This window comes from Melanotaenia boesemani, chromosome 18 (genome assembly GCF_017639745.1).
Source record: "Melanotaenia boesemani isolate fMelBoe1 chromosome 18, fMelBoe1.pri, whole genome shotgun sequence".
In the NCBI taxonomy this organism is placed as follows: Eukaryota; Metazoa; Chordata; class Actinopteri; order Atheriniformes; family Melanotaeniidae; genus Melanotaenia; species Melanotaenia boesemani.
In genome coordinates, this window is record NC_055699.1 from 17499963 (window position 1) to 17518555 (window position 18593).

The 18593-nt window shown below is 37.0% G+C and overlaps 2 protein-coding genes across 7 annotated transcripts; one reads left to right on the top strand and one right to left on the bottom strand.

Moving 5' to 3' along the window:
- Positions 1–935: 935 nt before the first annotated feature.
- On the bottom strand, positions 936–10299 carry zc2hc1a (zinc finger, C2HC-type containing 1A). Of its 5 annotated transcripts, none has more exons than XM_041967791.1 (10): positions 10188–10296; positions 9468–9544; positions 8309–8425; positions 7693–7719; positions 6516–6657; positions 6230–6372; positions 3971–4076; positions 3755–3830; positions 2551–2655; positions 936–2243 (listed from the first exon to the last, which is right to left on the bottom strand). In XM_041967791.1, exons 1-10 carry the CDS (start codon positions 10201–10203, stop codon positions 2108–2110), a joined length of 945 nt encoding a protein of 314 aa, XP_041823725.1. In that variant the 5' UTR covers positions 10204–10296; the 3' UTR covers positions 936–2107. The 5 variants fall into 5 exon arrangements, with proteins under 5 accessions (XP_041823725.1, XP_041823726.1, XP_041823728.1 ...); XM_041967792.1 differs by having other exon boundaries at positions 9468–9541; positions 10188–10289; XM_041967794.1 differs by lacking the exon at positions 10188–10296 and adding an exon at positions 9897–10006 and having other exon boundaries at positions 9468–9541.
- A 1243-nt stretch (positions 10300–11542) lies between these two features.
- Positions 11543–17678, top strand: pkia (cAMP-dependent protein kinase inhibitor alpha). Of its 2 annotated transcripts, none has more exons than XM_041967798.1 (3): positions 11543–11683; positions 14085–14319; positions 15326–17678. In XM_041967798.1, exons 2-3 carry the CDS (start codon positions 14169–14171, stop codon positions 15400–15402), a joined length of 228 nt encoding a protein of 75 aa, XP_041823732.1. In that variant the 5' UTR covers positions 11543–11683; positions 14085–14168; the 3' UTR covers positions 15403–17678. The 2 variants fall into 2 exon arrangements, with proteins under 2 accessions (XP_041823732.1, XP_041823731.1); XM_041967797.1 differs by having other exon boundaries at positions 11545–11683; positions 14142–14319.
- The last annotated feature ends 915 nt before the right edge of the window (positions 17679–18593 follow it).

Sequence of the window (18593 nt, forward strand, 5' to 3'; positions counted from 1 at the left end):
AAGCCAAATGGGAGTAGAAATTTCCACGTGTTTCAACATACCGGATATTCCCATACTGCTGCATAAACCCACTGCTCTATTGGACAAGCTCCATGAAAGGCCGAATAACATTTTTAATAGCTGCAGATGTTATTAAAAAAAGAGAATATTTTGTAGATTAATAATAGGTGCCTATGTTCAGGTAAACGGATAATTTCTAAAAGAAATTGATCATGAAGAATATGACATTTACTGGCACTCAGCAATGGCTGCTGCTGAAGCATGGCCAGGAAATATTAAGGTGCTGAAAAACAGTTTTGCTTTCACTTTGCCCAAGAATGACTTGACTGGCCTTGGGAGTATATCTGTTATCTTGAATATCTAAAGTCAGTTATTTTAGGCAGTGTGTCAAGTCATCGGTGCTCTCTTCCGCGACAGTGATTGATATATTAAAAGCATATTCTGCCACAGTTGGCTGAGCTCAGCTCAAAGGCTTTATTGTGTGTATGTGAGACATTTAAGAAGCCTTTCCCATCACATTCAGTCATTACTGTAATTAATGGTACTTGCCTTAAAATGAAAAAGAGCAGCGAGGATGTACTGTAGCATGGAAGTCAGAACTCGCAACTATCACATTTATCAGTGCACATAAAAAACTGTTAAGCTACAAGCATGCAGCCTTTTCTCTTCATTCTAGCTACCCTTTTCAATGCTGCAGCTACTTTCCTGGCAGGTAACGAGTTATCAAGCTAAGTTGTGTTGATAAAATGTATATTTTTTTAAAGCAGATACAGCAAGTAATGTTGTTTATGACACTGCATGTGTAGCCCATCTGTATTTATATGTAAAACAAATTAAAGGTGTTTATGTGACTTTATACTTATTGCTGCAAATGGCCTACAATATAAGCAGAATACCGACATACTTCTTTAACAAACACTCATATGGATGGTTTGTCTTCACGGAAGTTTATTGATGGTGGATATACATGGTATTAAGCGCACAATCTCATTCAGGTCAAACTGTTGAGATCAGAACAGGAAAACCCACCAATCTGTTTAAATAATTTTTTTCGAGTAACAGAATAGTTTGTTTAAATTTGTAACTAAACTCAAATTATGGTTAACAACGGTGAAATGACATAAATTACAGATGCACATCAGAAGAGAGCTGTCTGTCCCACCTTCATAGATCTATCAGAAAGAAAGATCAACCACCTATAAAGACCAGTAGTGTTACTGCACCTATGATCCTACAAACCTCAATGCAATGAATACCAACTTTGTAGAATGGAAAAAAAAAAAAAAAAGTAATTGCAACACATCCATGTATGGTTTGATTTTATACAAATCCAAATAAAAATACACAGCATGAAAGAAAAGTTGCAGTCCTCCATTTAGTAAAAATGAAATGCAATAAGAAAATAAATAATTTCATAATATAGAGCAAGAGCAAGTAAAAGGGACTGATTGCTACATTTGACTATTTGTAGCACTACATTTCACTACTATGAGAAATGTTGCCAGTAAAGTGACATTACAGGGAGCACTGACCTTTGATAGCTAGTACATTTTAGGACCACTCCCTGTCAAAACAAGGTGGTAAGACGCAATTTGCAGCCAATTTTCTTTAGAAAAGCACACTGCTTTCTTCAGTAGTCAATTATATTGCACTTCAACAGGAGCACACTCTGTTCAATAGGAACTGGAGGCAAAATAGGTATCAGGAATTCGTTTTATATGAAGGCTGACTAGGATTGAAATATGAGGGCAATTACACCCATTATAGTGAGTCACACTTAACCTCCTCCTTTTGCAGATTTTACAGCACATCATTTAGCATTGGAGGATCTTCTTCTCTGCTCTGAGGTTGCACCAGTGGCTTTTAAATGCTGATACTCATTTATAAATCCAATTTCCTGTTGATAAGACATCCCATCCCCACTGTAATGGTTTGGATGGGCTGTTACTGTATCAGCCATTAAGCACCAATGTAGATGGTGATATATTAAAAAAAAAGTAGAGACATAATGTTTCTTTTTTGATTATTTCTATAATAATCAGTTATGGAGAAACCATTTGATGCTAACTTCAGCAATGGTGCAACCCTACTTGTCTCTTGACCTCCATCAGATACACATCCTCCTGACCCCACACTCACAGCAGAATTTTGCAGATTCTACGGGGTATTTGGTCCCGCAGGCGTGACAGAACTTGCTCTTCATTCCACCATTGCCAATCTCATTATAGTCATCAACATCATCCCTGAGAATATGACAAAGATGAAGCAGCAGGAAATTAATTATTTATGTACATGAAGCTACATTTACAACAGGATTGTCTACACAGTTAGGGATTTAAAGAGGCATGAAAAAAAAACCTAAGGAATTTGGAGAAAGAAAATTAAATCTGATGTCAAATAAAATGTCTAAGCAGATGTGAGCTTTGGAAAAAAAATAAATAAAACAAAAGAAAAAATGTTATACACCTTAGAAGACACAAGAGGGCAGAAGATCGTAAGTCATTATTGCATAACGTTCTGAGGAGCTCACGTCTCTTGGGGTTTATTCACCTAGATATGTACGAGTCAACTTTCTTCTTGTTGGGTCCCATTCCAGACTGAGTATTCCTTGCAGAGCCATAGCCAGAACTCATGACTCTGGCCTTATTTCCCACTCTGAGAGAGATCAGAGAAAAAAAAACAGAGAAATTGGATTTGTAAACACAGATCTCAAATTCCAAACATGCACTCAAGCTCTTACAATCATGACAATTATATTTATATACTGACCTAGCAGGCTTATGAGGGCAGTGCAGAGTTATTAACACACTGCCAGCAGAACCAGCACAATCAGTAAGTAAAAGCTACTACTTGAATGATCTTTATATTTTTAAGACTAGATAAGTTTTACTGTGAGCTTTAATTTAGTAGTGTCCAGAAGTTATTTAAACATGCAAACAAAATATGAAAATACAGATTATAAGGCAAAACTTTGCACAATTCAAATAAGCTTGAAAGCTCATCTGTGCTATGACCAACTTTATTCCTCAACACACCTTAAACTTTTCTTAAGGAAATCCCTTTCAGATAGCGTTTTCAGCCAATAGCTCTTTGGCAATCACCTCAGTAGTGCAAAAATAGTATTTCATGCCTGTAAAACGGTTAGTTTTGGCATCTTTCATGCATCCAACTGTCTGTCGAACAGGCTACCGGTAGCAAAGAGCCTAAAGATCCCATTAACATGTGGTTCTTTGCCAAATTGTTGGCTATAATTTGATCCTGTACAAGGCCTGAACAAAAAATAGGTGAAACAGCAGTCAATGTACAAAGAAAAGCTTTAAAAGACCTTCAGAGAGCCTCAAGAACTAGTGCTTAATGCAAGATATAACAAAGTCTGGCTAAAAAACATAAATAAATGATCAGCAAGCAGTAATGTTTGTACAACTGCTAAATAATCTCATCTTGGAGTCACAGTGCTTAAATGTTCCTGTCTAAACTCCCTGTAGTCATAATATTCTGGATAATATTTTGGATCTCTGAGATCCAAAAAAAAACATTTTTGGTTCCAACTTAAATATAATTCAAATGAGATACAGAGCAAAAATAGATTTGGGCTGTAAGCTCATGTAAAAAGAGTTACTAAACCAGCAAATGAGTTGACTGCGCACACAGCACAGCGCTAAATGGGAACAACACTAATGTATGAAATTCCAGTTCCCGTTTGCAAGTTTTGGCTAGCTCACAGGAGTGTGAACACATTTGTGTGTGCACTCACCCTGATGGTGGGCCCGTTACGCTGGAGGGATTACTCCTGACTGAACCAGATGAGGAAACCTTACCAGAAGGGATTCCTTGAAGGCGAAATGAGGTGAGAAAAAAAAGCAGCATATAATACAGGGAAATAGTATACTATTGTAGTTCATATAATGAGCTAATGGAATACATGCTGTGGTTAGGTGAATACAACACCCATGCAGCTGTGTTGTCTTACCGGTGGACTGGCCGAGGCCTGATCTCTGGGGTAAACGAGAAGAGGCTGGCGGGATGGATGACACGGCAGGAGAGTTGGTCTTCTTTACAGAAGCAGGAAGCTTGTACTGAAGACAGAGAAGGCAACACAAGATGAAAACTGTACAAAAATTACCCATGTATGTTTAATTTATTAGGAATAGATCCAAAAAATTTGGATCCATTGGCTTTTTGCAATTACAAATGTTTTACAAAAACAATTTAACCTACGGCTGCGAATTGGGCTTAAAGTCCATCCAAACTGCAGAGAAGGGTTTTGAGCTTACAGCTATTTCACATGTAGAGGCCTCTGTTTCAGGGGCTCAAATGTAACTTCTTTATCTTTAAAAACTCCTAAGTTGCTTTTGCGATCTGCTTTGAATAACTGTGTGACCGCATTATAGAACTTGGAATTATTAATTATACAGACTGAGGAACGTTTGAAGGTGAAGATAAACCAGTCAACTGGCAATCACTCAGTGATAGTTGGGAAAAGCTTGACCTGTTCTCTTGGATATGCACCAGCATACTTTTCAACACACATACACACACACATAGATCCTAAATCACAGCACAAATCTAACAAGATTTCTTTTAAGAAGCAAAATCTGCTCTCACCAAGTAGATCAACACTCTTTGAAGACACATTCACTGCAGAGTGCACAGTTTGTAAAATCTTTATAACACTATGTTAGTAGCCATGAAGTGTTCAAATAGTGTTTGTAAGTATAAGTATGCAAGTGGTCAAATATATGTTGCATGTCTTTTGTAAAATTCAACCATAAAAGGGCAAAAAAAAAAATGAAATAAAATAAATAAATAAAATGAGGATATAAAGAACATATGTAGATGTTAAGATTGCATGCTGTAACAGCAAGGCTTCCACGTCCACCACAAAATCCTGTGTAAGCATGGTCAGAGCTGTAGTTAGGGGAATGTTCTCATGCACTCATTACACATACTGTACATCTGTGCATAAGCGCATATAATGATTTAAAGCTAAGGGGGCTGGATTTCAGTCTCATTTATTTAATCATGACATTTAAGTTAATACAGACTCTTTCCAACTCCTTAACCACTGCATAGAAACGCTGTCTAGCAGAACTTCTACATGGCAAAGTTTTCTCAGCCATCAGCATGATTTTTCTGACTTCTCTACTATGTTTTCTTTAAACATTTAAGGTTTTGTTGTCCTGTCGTGTTTAAAGGCAAAGGCAAATTTATTTGTATAGTTTAGTTTTCCTGTTTTATTTCTGATGTTCCTACCCTTGTGTAATCTGATGTGCTTTCTGTGGCCTGTTTATTACCTCACCTGCTTTTAACTGCTAACTCACTCTATCTGCATCTCGTTAGTTGTGTTCCAGTTATACATCCCTTGGTTTCAGTCCCTTGCAGATGAAAAATAAATTTGACTAAAAATCTTGGGTTTACTTTTATTGTTTACAGTCCACAGCCAACAGCAACCCACTGCTGGTATAGACAAAGTCATACATGCAGAGTTGTTTCTGGATGTGCCTAAGTCTTTATTATGCAAAGTGATAGCTCCATATACAGTAGGTGAACTGTGCATTTGCTTGGTCCAGCACAGAAGTATGACATGTTTTAATCTGCTGTCAGGAAACAAGAAATCTTAGAAAGCTTTTTAAAAAAAAAAAAAAAAAAAAAAAAAAAAGTAAAATAACAGAGCCATTCAGATTCATAGCTAATATAAAAACATGACTTGTGGGAAACTTTATCAACTCAATGAGTGATGACTGACGTTTTCTCATTAAAGTGGAAGAGCAGAGCTCTTAGCCAAAACGGATTAAATCCTGCTGCCTTTATTGGAAATCCCAATAACGCTGCAGTCATACACAACACGTTGTGCTAAGAGACGGGTTTTTACATGCTTGCTGCAAAGTGGAAATCTCAGTATGGATATAAAAGGGGGAATCTTTCAGATTCTTAAACAATATTTGGCAATAACACAGCGCTGAGAACTGACAAGCTGAGAACTGACATACAACCAACCTTCCTAATTACTTTTAAAAGTGTTGGCAAACCCCCCTGTGACTTCAAGTGATTGGTGTGGCACGAATATGTACGTTATATCACTAAAATTTGGCAGTGAAGGCTTTTAATGTTTTATGTTTCAAAACACTGTAAATCAGACAATTAGTCATGAACGTCATTTTTCAACAAAGGAGATAAATGGTTTCTTCAGATGCACATTGTCATTGCTGTGGAATGTGCAGGTGCGTACCTGTGTGCGACCAGGAGGCTTCCTGGCATCTCCTGGCTTGCCTTTATTGGGCATGCGGGCAGCCTGCTCCTGGCAGAACTTGATATGTCTGTCGGCTGCGCTCTCATTGAACCTCCGTTGACAATAAGGGCATTGGATGTAATCTACAAGAGAACACACCAGCATGTTTTAGATAAATATTGTAAACAAGCACCCATGTGTGCTGACGTTAAAACATGTGACTTATCTTTTTGCAGCATAAAAATAACTTGTGCTTTAATGAGCTTACAATACAACAGTTTGATACCTGGATCATAACTAGGAGGAGGAGGTGGGGGTAATGGTCCTCCATCCTTCATGACCTGAGTGAGGACCTTGGCAGCCCGAATAGTAGCGATGAAGTCCTCATGTTTCTTGCGCCAGTTGGAAGGTTTCTTCGGGGGTTCTGCCTGGCAGGACAAAGTTTTTTTTTTACAGTTTATGCACTTCTGACTAAAACCATCTGACTTAAAACAAATATGATCAAGCCACATGTCACACACTAATGGTAAGACTTTTATCTCAGCCTGGAAATTCTGAATGTGGCGCTTATTCTTACTTTTGTTAGCACTACGAATAATAATGATAATAGAGAAAGAAATTCCGCAGTGGTAGTCTGATTCATATCTGAAGCTGATGATTACTGACAAAAGTAGTTCACCAAGCAATGTCTGAGCTGCCTCTGTGGTAACACCCCTCCAGTGACTTCTTACTTCCTCCTACTGTTACAGACGTGTGGTTCATTTCACATTTTATCTTATAAACAATTGAATATACACACGAAGCAGTTTTTCTTTATTTGTTCCTACATACCCTGCAGATTTTAGAATATATTCCTCGTTTCCTGTGTGTGTAATAATCCAACAACTACACATTTGTCCTGTTTATAAACACAAATACTAAATGCTGCTATTCCAGTGGGATGAGAGTGTGAGTCTGCAGCTGTTAGTTGAAGGCAAAACAGCGAAGAAAAGATATAGAGTCGTTTTTGGTTCGACCTCAGGTCAACGGCCTGTTAACTGCTCGGAGTGATCTTCCATCTACATTACAGGCTGCAGAACATGAGCCATAAACTCAGCTCTGCATGCTCATTTTAAGATGAGATGTCTGAAAGCAATCCGTTTTTTAGGGACAGATTAAAGCAGTAATGCAGTCAGAAAAGATGATTGTCAAGACAGTAAGTGGTGAAAAGAAAAAGAAATTTTCATTGTTGGTTTAAAGCAGGGCAAGAGAAAGCCACTGGCTCTTCTAATAATATTTATACAACAAGTATTAGTCCTATACAAGCAAGTGATTCAATGCAAAGTAATCAGTATTTACAAAGTCACAAACAGTGAACAAAAACCTTCTGGCTCTCAACAGACTATTTGAGAAGCTAAAAATTTAAATCATGAAAAAGAAAAAGAAGGATACATTTTATTTTAAAAAAAGACAAAATAACTTACTTTCTGGGGTGCAGCTGAGCTTTGTGACTGAAATACAATTGAAAATGGTTTACATTTGAAAATAAACGTTCAGCAGAAAAGACTGTATGCTGCATGTGGAACAGCAAATGTTCATAAACGAGCTGTCTGCCACAGTGAAGATCGTAATGTCAACAGCTGATTATTCTGATCCTCCGGGATTAATAAAGTATTCTGATTCTGGGGATTCCACTGATCTTAATATAACTGCAACAAATGCTTCCATTGCTCTGGGTAAATGAGTCTATAAATATGGCAATTTTCTCTTCTGTGCTGCGTGAGCTTTGCGTTACAGCCTATTGCTTTTTATGAAACTAAATATTCAGATATTATCTAGCTATTATCAAAACATTAGGTGTCATCAACATTTGAAGTGGGTCAATGATTCATGAAAAGCCACATATAAAAATAGGTCAATTTTATGATGGGGAACAATTAAATGAGAAATAAATACTTCAGACATAAATGTGTTGACAAAAAATGTTGTAATTCTGGAAGTTTTCCTACAGACTAAGATGTACAGCTCTGAACACATTTTTTTTTCCATCTTGGAAGTTGATTTTAGGACATTTGTCCCTCTGCTCTACTACAGCCTTACCTTTGGTTTGATTGGTTTGAGTGCGGGGATATCTGTTCCCTCAGCTCTTTGTCTACTGGAGTCAAAAACCTTCCTCTTTTTAGTTGTTGTCTTTTGGCAAATTTTTGTGTGCTTCTCCTGTTTGACAGAGAAAAACAGAATCAAGACCAACAGTAAAACTTTCTTCGCTTATTTTAAAAAAAATACACAATGCAAGGGAGGCAACAAAGCTGTTACTGCAACAATACTGACCCCAGTATGCTGCATCTCATTTCTCAAAGCTCAAGATGTTTTACCTACAATAGATACAAGTCTATATCTCTGCTGCGATCATGCTTTAATGCAGCAATAATCCACTAATGAGGCTAAATAATTAGAAAATCAAACAATATTTGTGTATTAGCATTCCAGTCTAACAAAATAAACTCATAACACACTGTGGTCATACCATTTTTTAAGTTTTAAGGGACCAATATTATGTTATAAAACATTCTGCATAACTGTTTTCATCTATGTGCACAACTGCACTATAGTCTCATATGATGATGTTAAATGATAACAGTGTATACAGGTCCTTGAAAAGCAAACAAACGTGCATTTGTTTTTCTTTTAATCTACTTGACATCAACTTCCTTTACATACATGTCTACCAATCACACAAATAAAACAGTGCAAGCCTGCAGCGTTTTATTAGTCTAAGTTCTAAATTTTGGGTTTCTGTTAAAAAAAAATCTTTACTTTTCTGTTAAAACTGTATCCTATCTCAAAGAGCTCTTTATAGAGCTACTGTTGTTGGCTGTTTGGATATAAACAGCTGATGCCCTGTCAGCTGACAAAAAATGTGAAAATGGCTGCTGTCCTGGCATCTTAAAAACTTTCTAAGACATAATTATCCTTTGTTCCTTATGCAAAAACACCTTAAAAGTCCAGTCTAATATACTGGTGGCAATGGTGTCTCACAAGTCCAAGATAGCCACAATTAAATAATTAACTTCCTGGGATTACTTTTGGAATTTAATTAAGACTGTCAGAGATTTATATGCTCTGAAGGTACCTGAAAATTTCTATGTAACTACAATCACTGCATTGCAATGATTAACTGCATTAATCATTAATGTTTACATGAAAAAATAACTTTAAAAAATTCTCTTTCAATAACAGATGAGAGTATTATTGTTACCAGGACTTTAGGGAAGAACCATCTTTTACACGTATTACACTGAGACAGATCCTCAACAGGAGGCGCTTCACCATCTGCTGGAATAGGACAAGGGATTATATTATGCTGTCCATTATAAAAAAGAAACACATGACAGAAATAGACTAAGTCTAACGTAAATACTTATTGCGCAATAAATATTTTCTTTCGTTCTCATAAATTTATCTTGAAGATTGCTGTTTTGTACAATGATTCAACTACATTGTATTGTTGTTGCCCCCACACCAGAGTCAACAACGAATTACAATAATTCCTCAATGCTAAAAATAAAAATAGACTAACACTAACCGCTGGTACCGAAAAAAAATTAAACATAAAATTAAAAAAAAAAAAGCAGTTGGCACGATTATTTACATCTGACTGTCCATTGTGAAGCACAATTCAATTTACTCATTTTGGAGGTTCAGTAGTTAGCATTAATGCTAACACAGGACAACTGCTGTAGCTAGGAATCACACCCATCCAGACAGCCAGCAGCTAGCTTCATCTTTGGTCGTTGCGTTACCTAGCATTACTAGGGCTAAATACCACAAAAAAAGAGGTCGCTATCAAAAACTGGTATGCGAAAACGGTTATTAAAATCCTAGTGTTCATTGTGGAAGATAGAAACTGAGAGGCTGCAAAGTGGACTTTGCAACAACAGCTAAAAATAATAACGAACTGGGAAAGAATTTCGATTACCTAATTCTTCCATCATTAGGTTATCCCTTGTCTGATGCTGTTGTTACAAGGGGTCAAACGTCGCCAGTAGAAACGAGAGCATTCATTCTTTCGTACTTCCGGCTTTGCTGAAGCAAACGAGCTGTCTCAAATTTTTGTTTTTGATATTTTGTTTAACCAGAAAGTTATATCGAGTGACAATTCATTGAGAATTTAGGATCGTTGTACACTCGCGTTTGTATTAAAACCAATGGGTATTATGCGTTTTTCTACTGTATTTGTTTACTCGCATTGTTTCATAGGCAGACGCAACCTTCTGTAATGGCTGCAAAAGATATGGAACTATCTTAATATTTTTTTATCTTTGGCTACCAATGGCAACTGGTTTGTCTGATGCAGCTTAGCACCTTAACATTTGCGTTTTTAATTGGTTGTTACTGCAAGCTGTGGGTTGATGTAGTGTATACTTTGGACAGTAGGTGGACTGTGGGAGCCACTGCCTTTTTACTCTCCGTTTTCCTACGATGACTTCCAAATTTGGCTTTAAAATAATACTATTACTATAAGATTGTTTTTTATGGGTTGTATTTGTTAGTGAGAGCACTAAAAAGAAATTGGAGAAGCGTTTCCCTTTACCTGATTCTGGTACCAACAGGGCTCCAGTGAAAATCTTTATCTTTTCTCTCAGAATGAATGAACTGCTGTACTCATAATATAAAAAATAAAGAAAGAAAAAAATATAATAATAATAATAATAATAATAATAATAATAATAATAATAATAATAATAATAAAATTGATTCTTCAAATATTATGACTAATATTGTAATAAAAATAAGAAGTTATATTATATTATATTATATTATATTATATTATATTATATAAAAATTAATAAAATTGCGTCAATTTGGGGAAAAAAATACTAAAAAAAAGAACACAACCACTTGTGGCAAATGTTAGAACTCCAGACTCTCAACAAGGAAACTATTTTGCTCCCTTGCTGACTCAAACACGTGCCCAGAGCAAACACTTGGAAGCTCTCAGTTTACCAGACGGAGAGCATGTGGCGTATGAATTGAGCGTTTCATTGGCAGCTGCTATGAGTGAATATGTTACTGAATGGTTAGATTTGCTTTCATGACAATAAGATCACTGTTCTCACACTGACTGATCCTTCTATGATGATTCTACGTCTCAGAATATACTTTTATGTATTCACTGTTTGATGATAATAAACATGGTGACTGTTTTAATATAATCGGTATAATTTCACCGGAATGGATACAATTTGGAAAAAATACAACACTATAATCGCTTTAATACTTTGCCTTGGCTTTGAAAGATTGGATGGAATAAGGACTTTGTTTTGAAGCACAGACCCGGAAATAGTATTACTATTGTTTTAAATGACGTCGTGAATCTTCTTGGATGAGCCCAATGGGGATAACTGAAGTGGCAAGATCCATGCTGATGTGACTGACCCCTGCGAGTATGCGGTAGCCATTTAGTCCAAACAGGTACTGCTCGAATCGTGCTAATAGGGTGCACGAAGTGCAGACCGTGCACACCCCGTAATTGCATGTGTAACGTGTGCATCGTGCAGTCTGTGTTTTCTGGCACTGACCTAGCTCTATGGGGGTCTTTGTCATCAGAGGGACGCGTACGGTTGTTGATGCTGATCTGCGAAATCACTTTGAGCGTGTCGATTTTCCGGAACTATTTGACGCTTGTAAGCGTTAAGGTTTTAGTTCTTTTCAAAGATACCTTTTTATTATGAAAAGACTAAAATAATGCATGCACAAATAATGTCATGCAGCGCATCCGCTAAAGGATTTCGTAGTGAATGCTGAAGATAAATTCTATAAATGTACAGACTATGCAAAGGCTGAGCAAAGTTGGAAAAGGGAAGATTGGAAAAAGTTTGCTTGGTTAAATGAGTCTGGTCTTTAGCTGCCACTCTCAGATGGTAAGGTCATTGATTCATCCTGCTTTGTATCAACAGATCAGGCTGCTGGCGGTGGGGTTATAGTGTGGGGCATATTTTTTGGAGCACTTTGACCCCTTATTACCAACTGAGCATCATTTAAATGCCACAGCCTACCTGGGTATTGTTCCTGGCTATGTCCATTGCTTTATGACCACAGTACCTATCTTCTAATTGGCTACTTCCAACAGGGTAATGCACCATGTAACAAAGCTCAAATAATTTCATACTGGTTTCTTCAGCCTGAAAACGAGTTCACTGTACACCAGAGCTCAATCCAAGAGACCTTTTGGGATGTGATGGAAAGAGGATATCAACTAGCTCAATGATGGGTCACCCAATTAATTAGTCTGACAGAGAAGGCAGAGCAGCTCACTGGTCTGTACAGAGAAAATCTTACAGTGATAATTTATGTTGGTGTTTGTGCTAAATTATAGCCTGTGTTGGTGTCCAGGCCAGCTGAGCTCAGGAGTAAAGCCATAAGGACAATATGAGAATGCCACTGCAAGATCAGGACACACAACAGCTAAACTACTGATGTTCTGCTTTCTGGCTGATTCTGAATTATGTAAACTGTCAATTAATATTTCATACAACATGAGTAAATGAAACACACATGAATGAAAATGAAACATAAATGAAACAGTGTTTAGTCACTTCAAGCTACAAATAAGAACACCCACTCAGTTTAAAACAGCTATGTGAAATGTAATGCATTAGTAATAATCAATCCAAATTATTTTTCTTTTGTTGGTGTATAATTTACATTTTAAGTTTTATTGTCCACATCAACAATGCAGAAAGTAATGTTTTATTTAATTTGGTGCTGCATAAATTCATAACATTGTTTTATAACTTTCTATAAGCAAGAGAGATGCACAACAGTCACAGAAAGGTCTAGGTTTTTTTTTTTTTTTTCCATGTAGACCTTCATTGTAGCTTTGGAAACCAGCATTACAAGGGGGGAAAGAAAGAAAAGAACGCCAGCAGCACATTCTCATTGCAGTGTTTGGTCAGTCACGCAGCGCCGTCATTCTCTCCTTGACATCTCTTGCTTCTCTGCATTCAATCTGTCAGTTGTCTATGGAGATCATTTGTTGGGTCTTGTCCATCTTGACACCATTTTGAGACTAACAGCTGAGTGGGAGTGTGCTCAGATGATGACGGGGGAGGCATCCAAAAATAGCCTTGGTCAATCACAGTCTGCATGACTGGAAATATCCATAAATAAAACAAGACCTGAGGTCATTACTGTAATTTTCCTATTCACTATATCTTCTTTTTTTTCATCAAATTGGAGGAAAACCAGGTTCATGGCATCTATAAATTGAAAAAAATGTACACATTTTGGTATTTAAGATAGTTGCATTTATAAAAAATATTAGATTGACAGATTTTAATTTGTGTAAATGGGACAACAAAGCCTGAACCCACTCATTGCTGAAGGACAGCCTCATCCAGGCAGATTGATACAGAGCACTACGATGTCAACAGAGGGTTTAACCTAAATCTCAGAGCCACACAGTGCACAGTCTACTTCTTGTTTCCACTGAGTGAGGTGACAGTGCTCTCCTCCTTTGTGCCTTAATTACCTCTTTGAGTGAGCGTATTTGGGTGTCTCTCTGCATTTATTTAAGTGCACCATCCTTTGTGTTTGCACTCCTCTCCTCTGTATTTTCACCACAGCATTCATCTCCTCTGTGTCTCTGGACTTGCGAGTACCCCAGGCTGAGATTAAAGTAGATTAATCAGGGATTATGTTTTAAAATAAGAGGAGGGAGGGATGTATCGAACAAGTTCATGGAAAGCTCACTGTGTCACTTTATTCTTGTGAAAACTGCTGGTGTGTATGTTGTGCACAGCCATTAGGACAGGCTGCATGAGTTTTCTAAATGTAAGTGCTTGTGATATTAATGTGTGCTAATCTATCTTAGTGTGTGTGTCCATGTGCACCTGAGCTGGTGGTAAGTGTGCATTGCTGTGTGTGAAAGGCAATGCTATGGTGAGGCGTGTCAGCGATGACGGATGTGGAGGCGACCTATGAGGATTTCATCGCTTCTCGACGATCCGGCCGGAGGAATGCCATCCACGAACTCCCAGCTGCTTCAGGAGCGCAAGGACCCACTGACCTATCGCAAAGTCTGGCACAGCTTAACATCAACAAATCTGGTAAGAAATTTCAGATGAATTAAATAAATCTGGACTGATATCAAAAGGCTTGAAATATTTCCGGATCAACTGAATGGCATATTTTATATCATTCACTTCCTTTCACTTCCTTCTGACCACAGAACAGCAATCACTTAAAGAAAAAACACATTTCCTCATCTTTAAGTCTACAAATCTAAAAAGAAATCATAGACATATTAATGCTTTTCTATATGCACACAGTTTGCCGTTAAAAATCCACAAAGAGTTTTACGCATCTGGTCTCAGAACTAGTTTTGAGGTCAGCTATGATTCAGACATTGAAGATGGACTTCCTAGACTGTAAGTATGAGGGATCTTGTCACAAGCAATTAAAATGAGTATATCAGTCTTTCTCCATATTCTGAATCCTGTCCATTGCTCTAAATCTTAGAACTAATCTATGCATTTACTGACATTGTGACTAATAGTTTACGTGTGTGTAATAGTTTACATTTCTCAATCCAGAATCTGTAGAATGCCATCTAGTCAGGTGTAACTTAAAGATTTAAACTGCCACTCCGTTGTTGGGCAGAAATCTGGATGAGAAAAAAGAAGCAAAAAAGTCAAATTACACATGAAAGTTAGGAATTCCACCTCTCAGACCATTACAAAAAGAGGAAATAAATAAAGAAAAAGGAGGCATCCTTTTTGTGTTATTACTTTCCGTTTTGTCTACCAGGAAGCCATAAGTTACATTTCCAGTGTTTTATCTGAGTTGGGCTTCTTTCTCCCAGAGCATTATGTGAAAGAAAGCAGAGTTAATTATATACCATAACCCTGCACACGCCAGGTCAAACAAGCTGGCTTTGCAAGGAAACAGAAAAGACCTAAGATGAAAACACTGAAAACAGTGGCTCCACCTTGTAACGTTTAGTCTTGTTCTTCTTTTTTTGTGGATGTTCCTGCTGATTCAGCCAACTTCACAAGTGGTAACTTATTCATGAAACCGACTATCTCTCTGCACCCACCTTTTTTTGTTTCCCAGGTGATGAGGAAGACGATGGTGAGAAAAACCAGGACTCTCCAGCTAAAGAAGAGGAGGCTCAAACTGAAGGCAGCTAAGTGGCAACAAGCATCATAAAATGAGCCCTGAATAGTGACTGTCAGCGGACGCAGCAAGATCCCCTACTGCCACCATCCCACCACGAAGAGGTCATTGCTATGGCGACCACAGTGGAGTCTCTCTGATGTACTTCAGCATGTTTCAGCATCCTTGTTTCCTTGCTGCCTTTCCTCTACGGCCGCTAATACAGGATTGGATGTGATGTGTGGTGAATGCACCATGACATCAACAACCAAAACCACCTCTGTTTGACTGTTAGTGGTCCTGACTGTAAAGGAAAAGGAGGGAAAAGACAAGAAGGAGAAAAAAAGGCCATTCAAGGCTTCCTGTAAGTGTTGCTACAAAATGGGAACTTGCCTCCCCCCTTTCTTGCCGTGACTGAATCAGCACTGATTTTCTGAGACACTTTCTGGCAAGCGAGCACAGCGACTAGACACTTCCTCCTGCTCTGCAAGTTTTGCGTCACGTCCCCTCTTTTATTCCATGCTCACTATTGACTGTTAGCAATATCTGTGATTTTTCTGTGTTTGTGCTCACTCTGGTTATCGGATTTTCAGCTTTTTTGTTGACTTTTTGTGGACGTAATCTCACAACGACTCCCTGTATTTTGTCTGTCCATGCAGGTTGTGTTATTTTAGACATTACTGGTTGGATTTTAAAGCAATGGAGGGAAATAATGTTGCATGCCATTGTTTGTATTAAATAATCTAGTGAATAGTAAAATACAAGCCAGTCTAATCGGGTTTAGCAACGATAGATGTCTTGACTGTTTTAGTAAAAAGCAAAATAACAGTTACTATGTTTACAAGCACAGCAATATTCCCAGTATTGCCTTAATCGTAATAAAATAATATTCTGATTCCAGTGTTCATATAAGTTGCAGGATATTCTTCTTAATATTTAGGGTGTAAATCACAATATGATGTTTTGATAAATTAGAAAACAATTCAATTCTTTCTGATATCACTGACAACATAAATTCTTCTACGATCAGATTTCAGTTCAGTTCGATTGTGCAGCCGGCGATCAATATGAGACGAAATCACATGCTGATTTAGCATTTAGCATTATATCAAATCATGAAAAGAAATTAAGACATTACAAAGGCAATTTTACTCCTCAGCTCAATCAGACTTTAAAAGAAAAACTATACGTGGACGGTGCTGCATTCTGTATGTTGAGCTTTATAATATTCACATTATACAGTAATTACAGTACCAGCCAAAAGTTTGGACATGCCTTACAATTCAAATTTAATGAGTAAGTGTGCCCAAAATTTCGACTGGTACTCTACTTATTCCCATTAATGTTTTTACTGTAGAGTAGCGGATGCCATATATAATTATGGTATGATTTAGGCGTATACGCGTCCACACAATATTTACGTATTGCTTCTTAATATCAGGTTCATATCAGAATGTTGTTGTGCAGGTAAACATAGCCAGTGTTTTTTTTTCTCTCTCTCTACTGGTAGATCTGTTTTGTTGTTGCACTTATCAATAACTTTGACTTACTTCAGTCAAAGATTTCACCCTCCTCTTCAGTGTCCACCACAGGAAAGCTTGGACATAGTTGGTTTATAAGACTGCTAGGTTGTGAAGGATTAGAGATTCACTTTGCTAATCCGATCTGAAGTTTGGTATACCATCATTTCTTTTTCACTTCTGAGCACCAAAACCTGTAACGTCTCTCTTCTGTATCGTTACATGTACATGGGTAATCATTAACTTCAAATGTTCTTTATATTTTGTAGTTGTATTCATGTGATTGCTAAAAGGTTTTCAGATTTTTGGTGATAGGATTTCTCAATTACTCTTCAGTTTAAATGAACATTGTTAGTTTTTAATGCCTTTACTATATGCGATGGTAGTGGATGCAAAAATTCTAGTTCAGATGAAACTGTTTTCTAGTCAACCTTGGAAGTAGATCAACACACTGCCATGCATCATATCATAATGTGTGTGTGTGTGTGTGTGTTTGTTTATAGTGTGATTTGTACTATTTGCTACTGGAGATTAGAAAAACTGCACTACTGACAGCACTCAAGCATACCTGTGTGAATTATAGTTTATTCTTCTTTATCAGGTGAATATTGTATGCTTGCATTCCTGTTGATAGGATGTCTGTTGGAATGATGGAATTGTAAAGACTGCCTATAAACCTTTTCACTGTAGAGAAAATAAAATAAAAACACATTTAATACTGTAAATATTCTGCCTTGTTTTGTAACAGCTGTCAAAGACGTGAATATCAAATAAAAAAATGTCTATAAATCAATGTTAAATAACACTGACATGTTAATGGTATTATTTTCTTTTAATCCAATGATGCTACAAATTTATTTAAAAAGTTAGAAGGATTTTTACAGTGTATATACACGTAAAAAAAAAAATGTGACTCAGATGTAGTGTGTTTTAACGACCAGCACTGTTGTGATACAGGTGATGAGAGTATTATTTTTAGTAACTCAGGCAGTCAGTCATGGCTCTGTGTCGTTAGACGCTTTACTGTTTATTATCAGCAGATTCAACTTTGTCCAATTTTTGTTAGTTTCAATGTGCAATAAATTTCACAGGTGAAAAACAAATGGCTGAAATGAATATGAACAGCATCTGCTTCCCTCTGGTGGTCATTTGTATGACAAACTTTTCAGAACCACAGAGAAATTTATAGTTACAGCTTCAGATGATAAAACACTTCTAAAGAAACCCTATCAGTAATCATCATGTTCATATTAATAATATTTAGGACTGTTCTGAACATTTTCCATTAATCTCTGAAGAAACATATTCAGATTACAGCGCAGATTAACTGTTATCTGAATTATTTCTGCTTATTTCTTAGTGTCTTTTTATATGATCACATTTTACAAGTTCTGTTATTAAACCTGCCATTTGTTACATTATATGTAATTATGTAAGCATCAGATCCAGTGTTAAGGACTATGGCTGTGTGTTAAAAACAACTGTTGATTAACATGACCTAAATACAACTCAGCAGAATGCTCTTTGCTTCTTTGTCAGCTGTGATTACTGGCTCATCTGGTGACATGACTTTATGCAGGATTGAATTGTTTTGGGATTTTGACAACAAATTAGGGAATGGAGGTAATACAAAACATCTGTGATGTCTGTCTACTGTCCAAAAGTATGAGTGTTAGGTTAATTTATGATTTTAATTTTAAAAGAAG

Excerpts from the sequence above, each read along its gene's own strand:
- zc2hc1a (XM_041967791.1), bottom strand. Across the intron at positions 8,426-9,467 it reads GGTTCTTCCCTAAAGTCCTG|GAGAAGCACACAAAAATTTG; the intron begins GTAACAATAATA and ends TCTGTCAAACAG. Across the intron at positions 2,244-2,550 it reads GTTGACTCGTACATATCTAG|GGATGATGTTGATGACTATA; the intron begins GTGAATAAACCC and ends TCATATTCTCAG.
- pkia (XM_041967798.1), top strand. The coding sequence starts at position 14,169 with ATGACGGATGTGGAGGCGACCTATGAGGATTTCATCGCTTCTCGACGA. Across the intron at positions 14,320-15,325 it reads GCTTAACATCAACAAATCTG|GTGATGAGGAAGACGATGGT; the intron begins GTAAGAAATTTC and ends TTTGTTTCCCAG.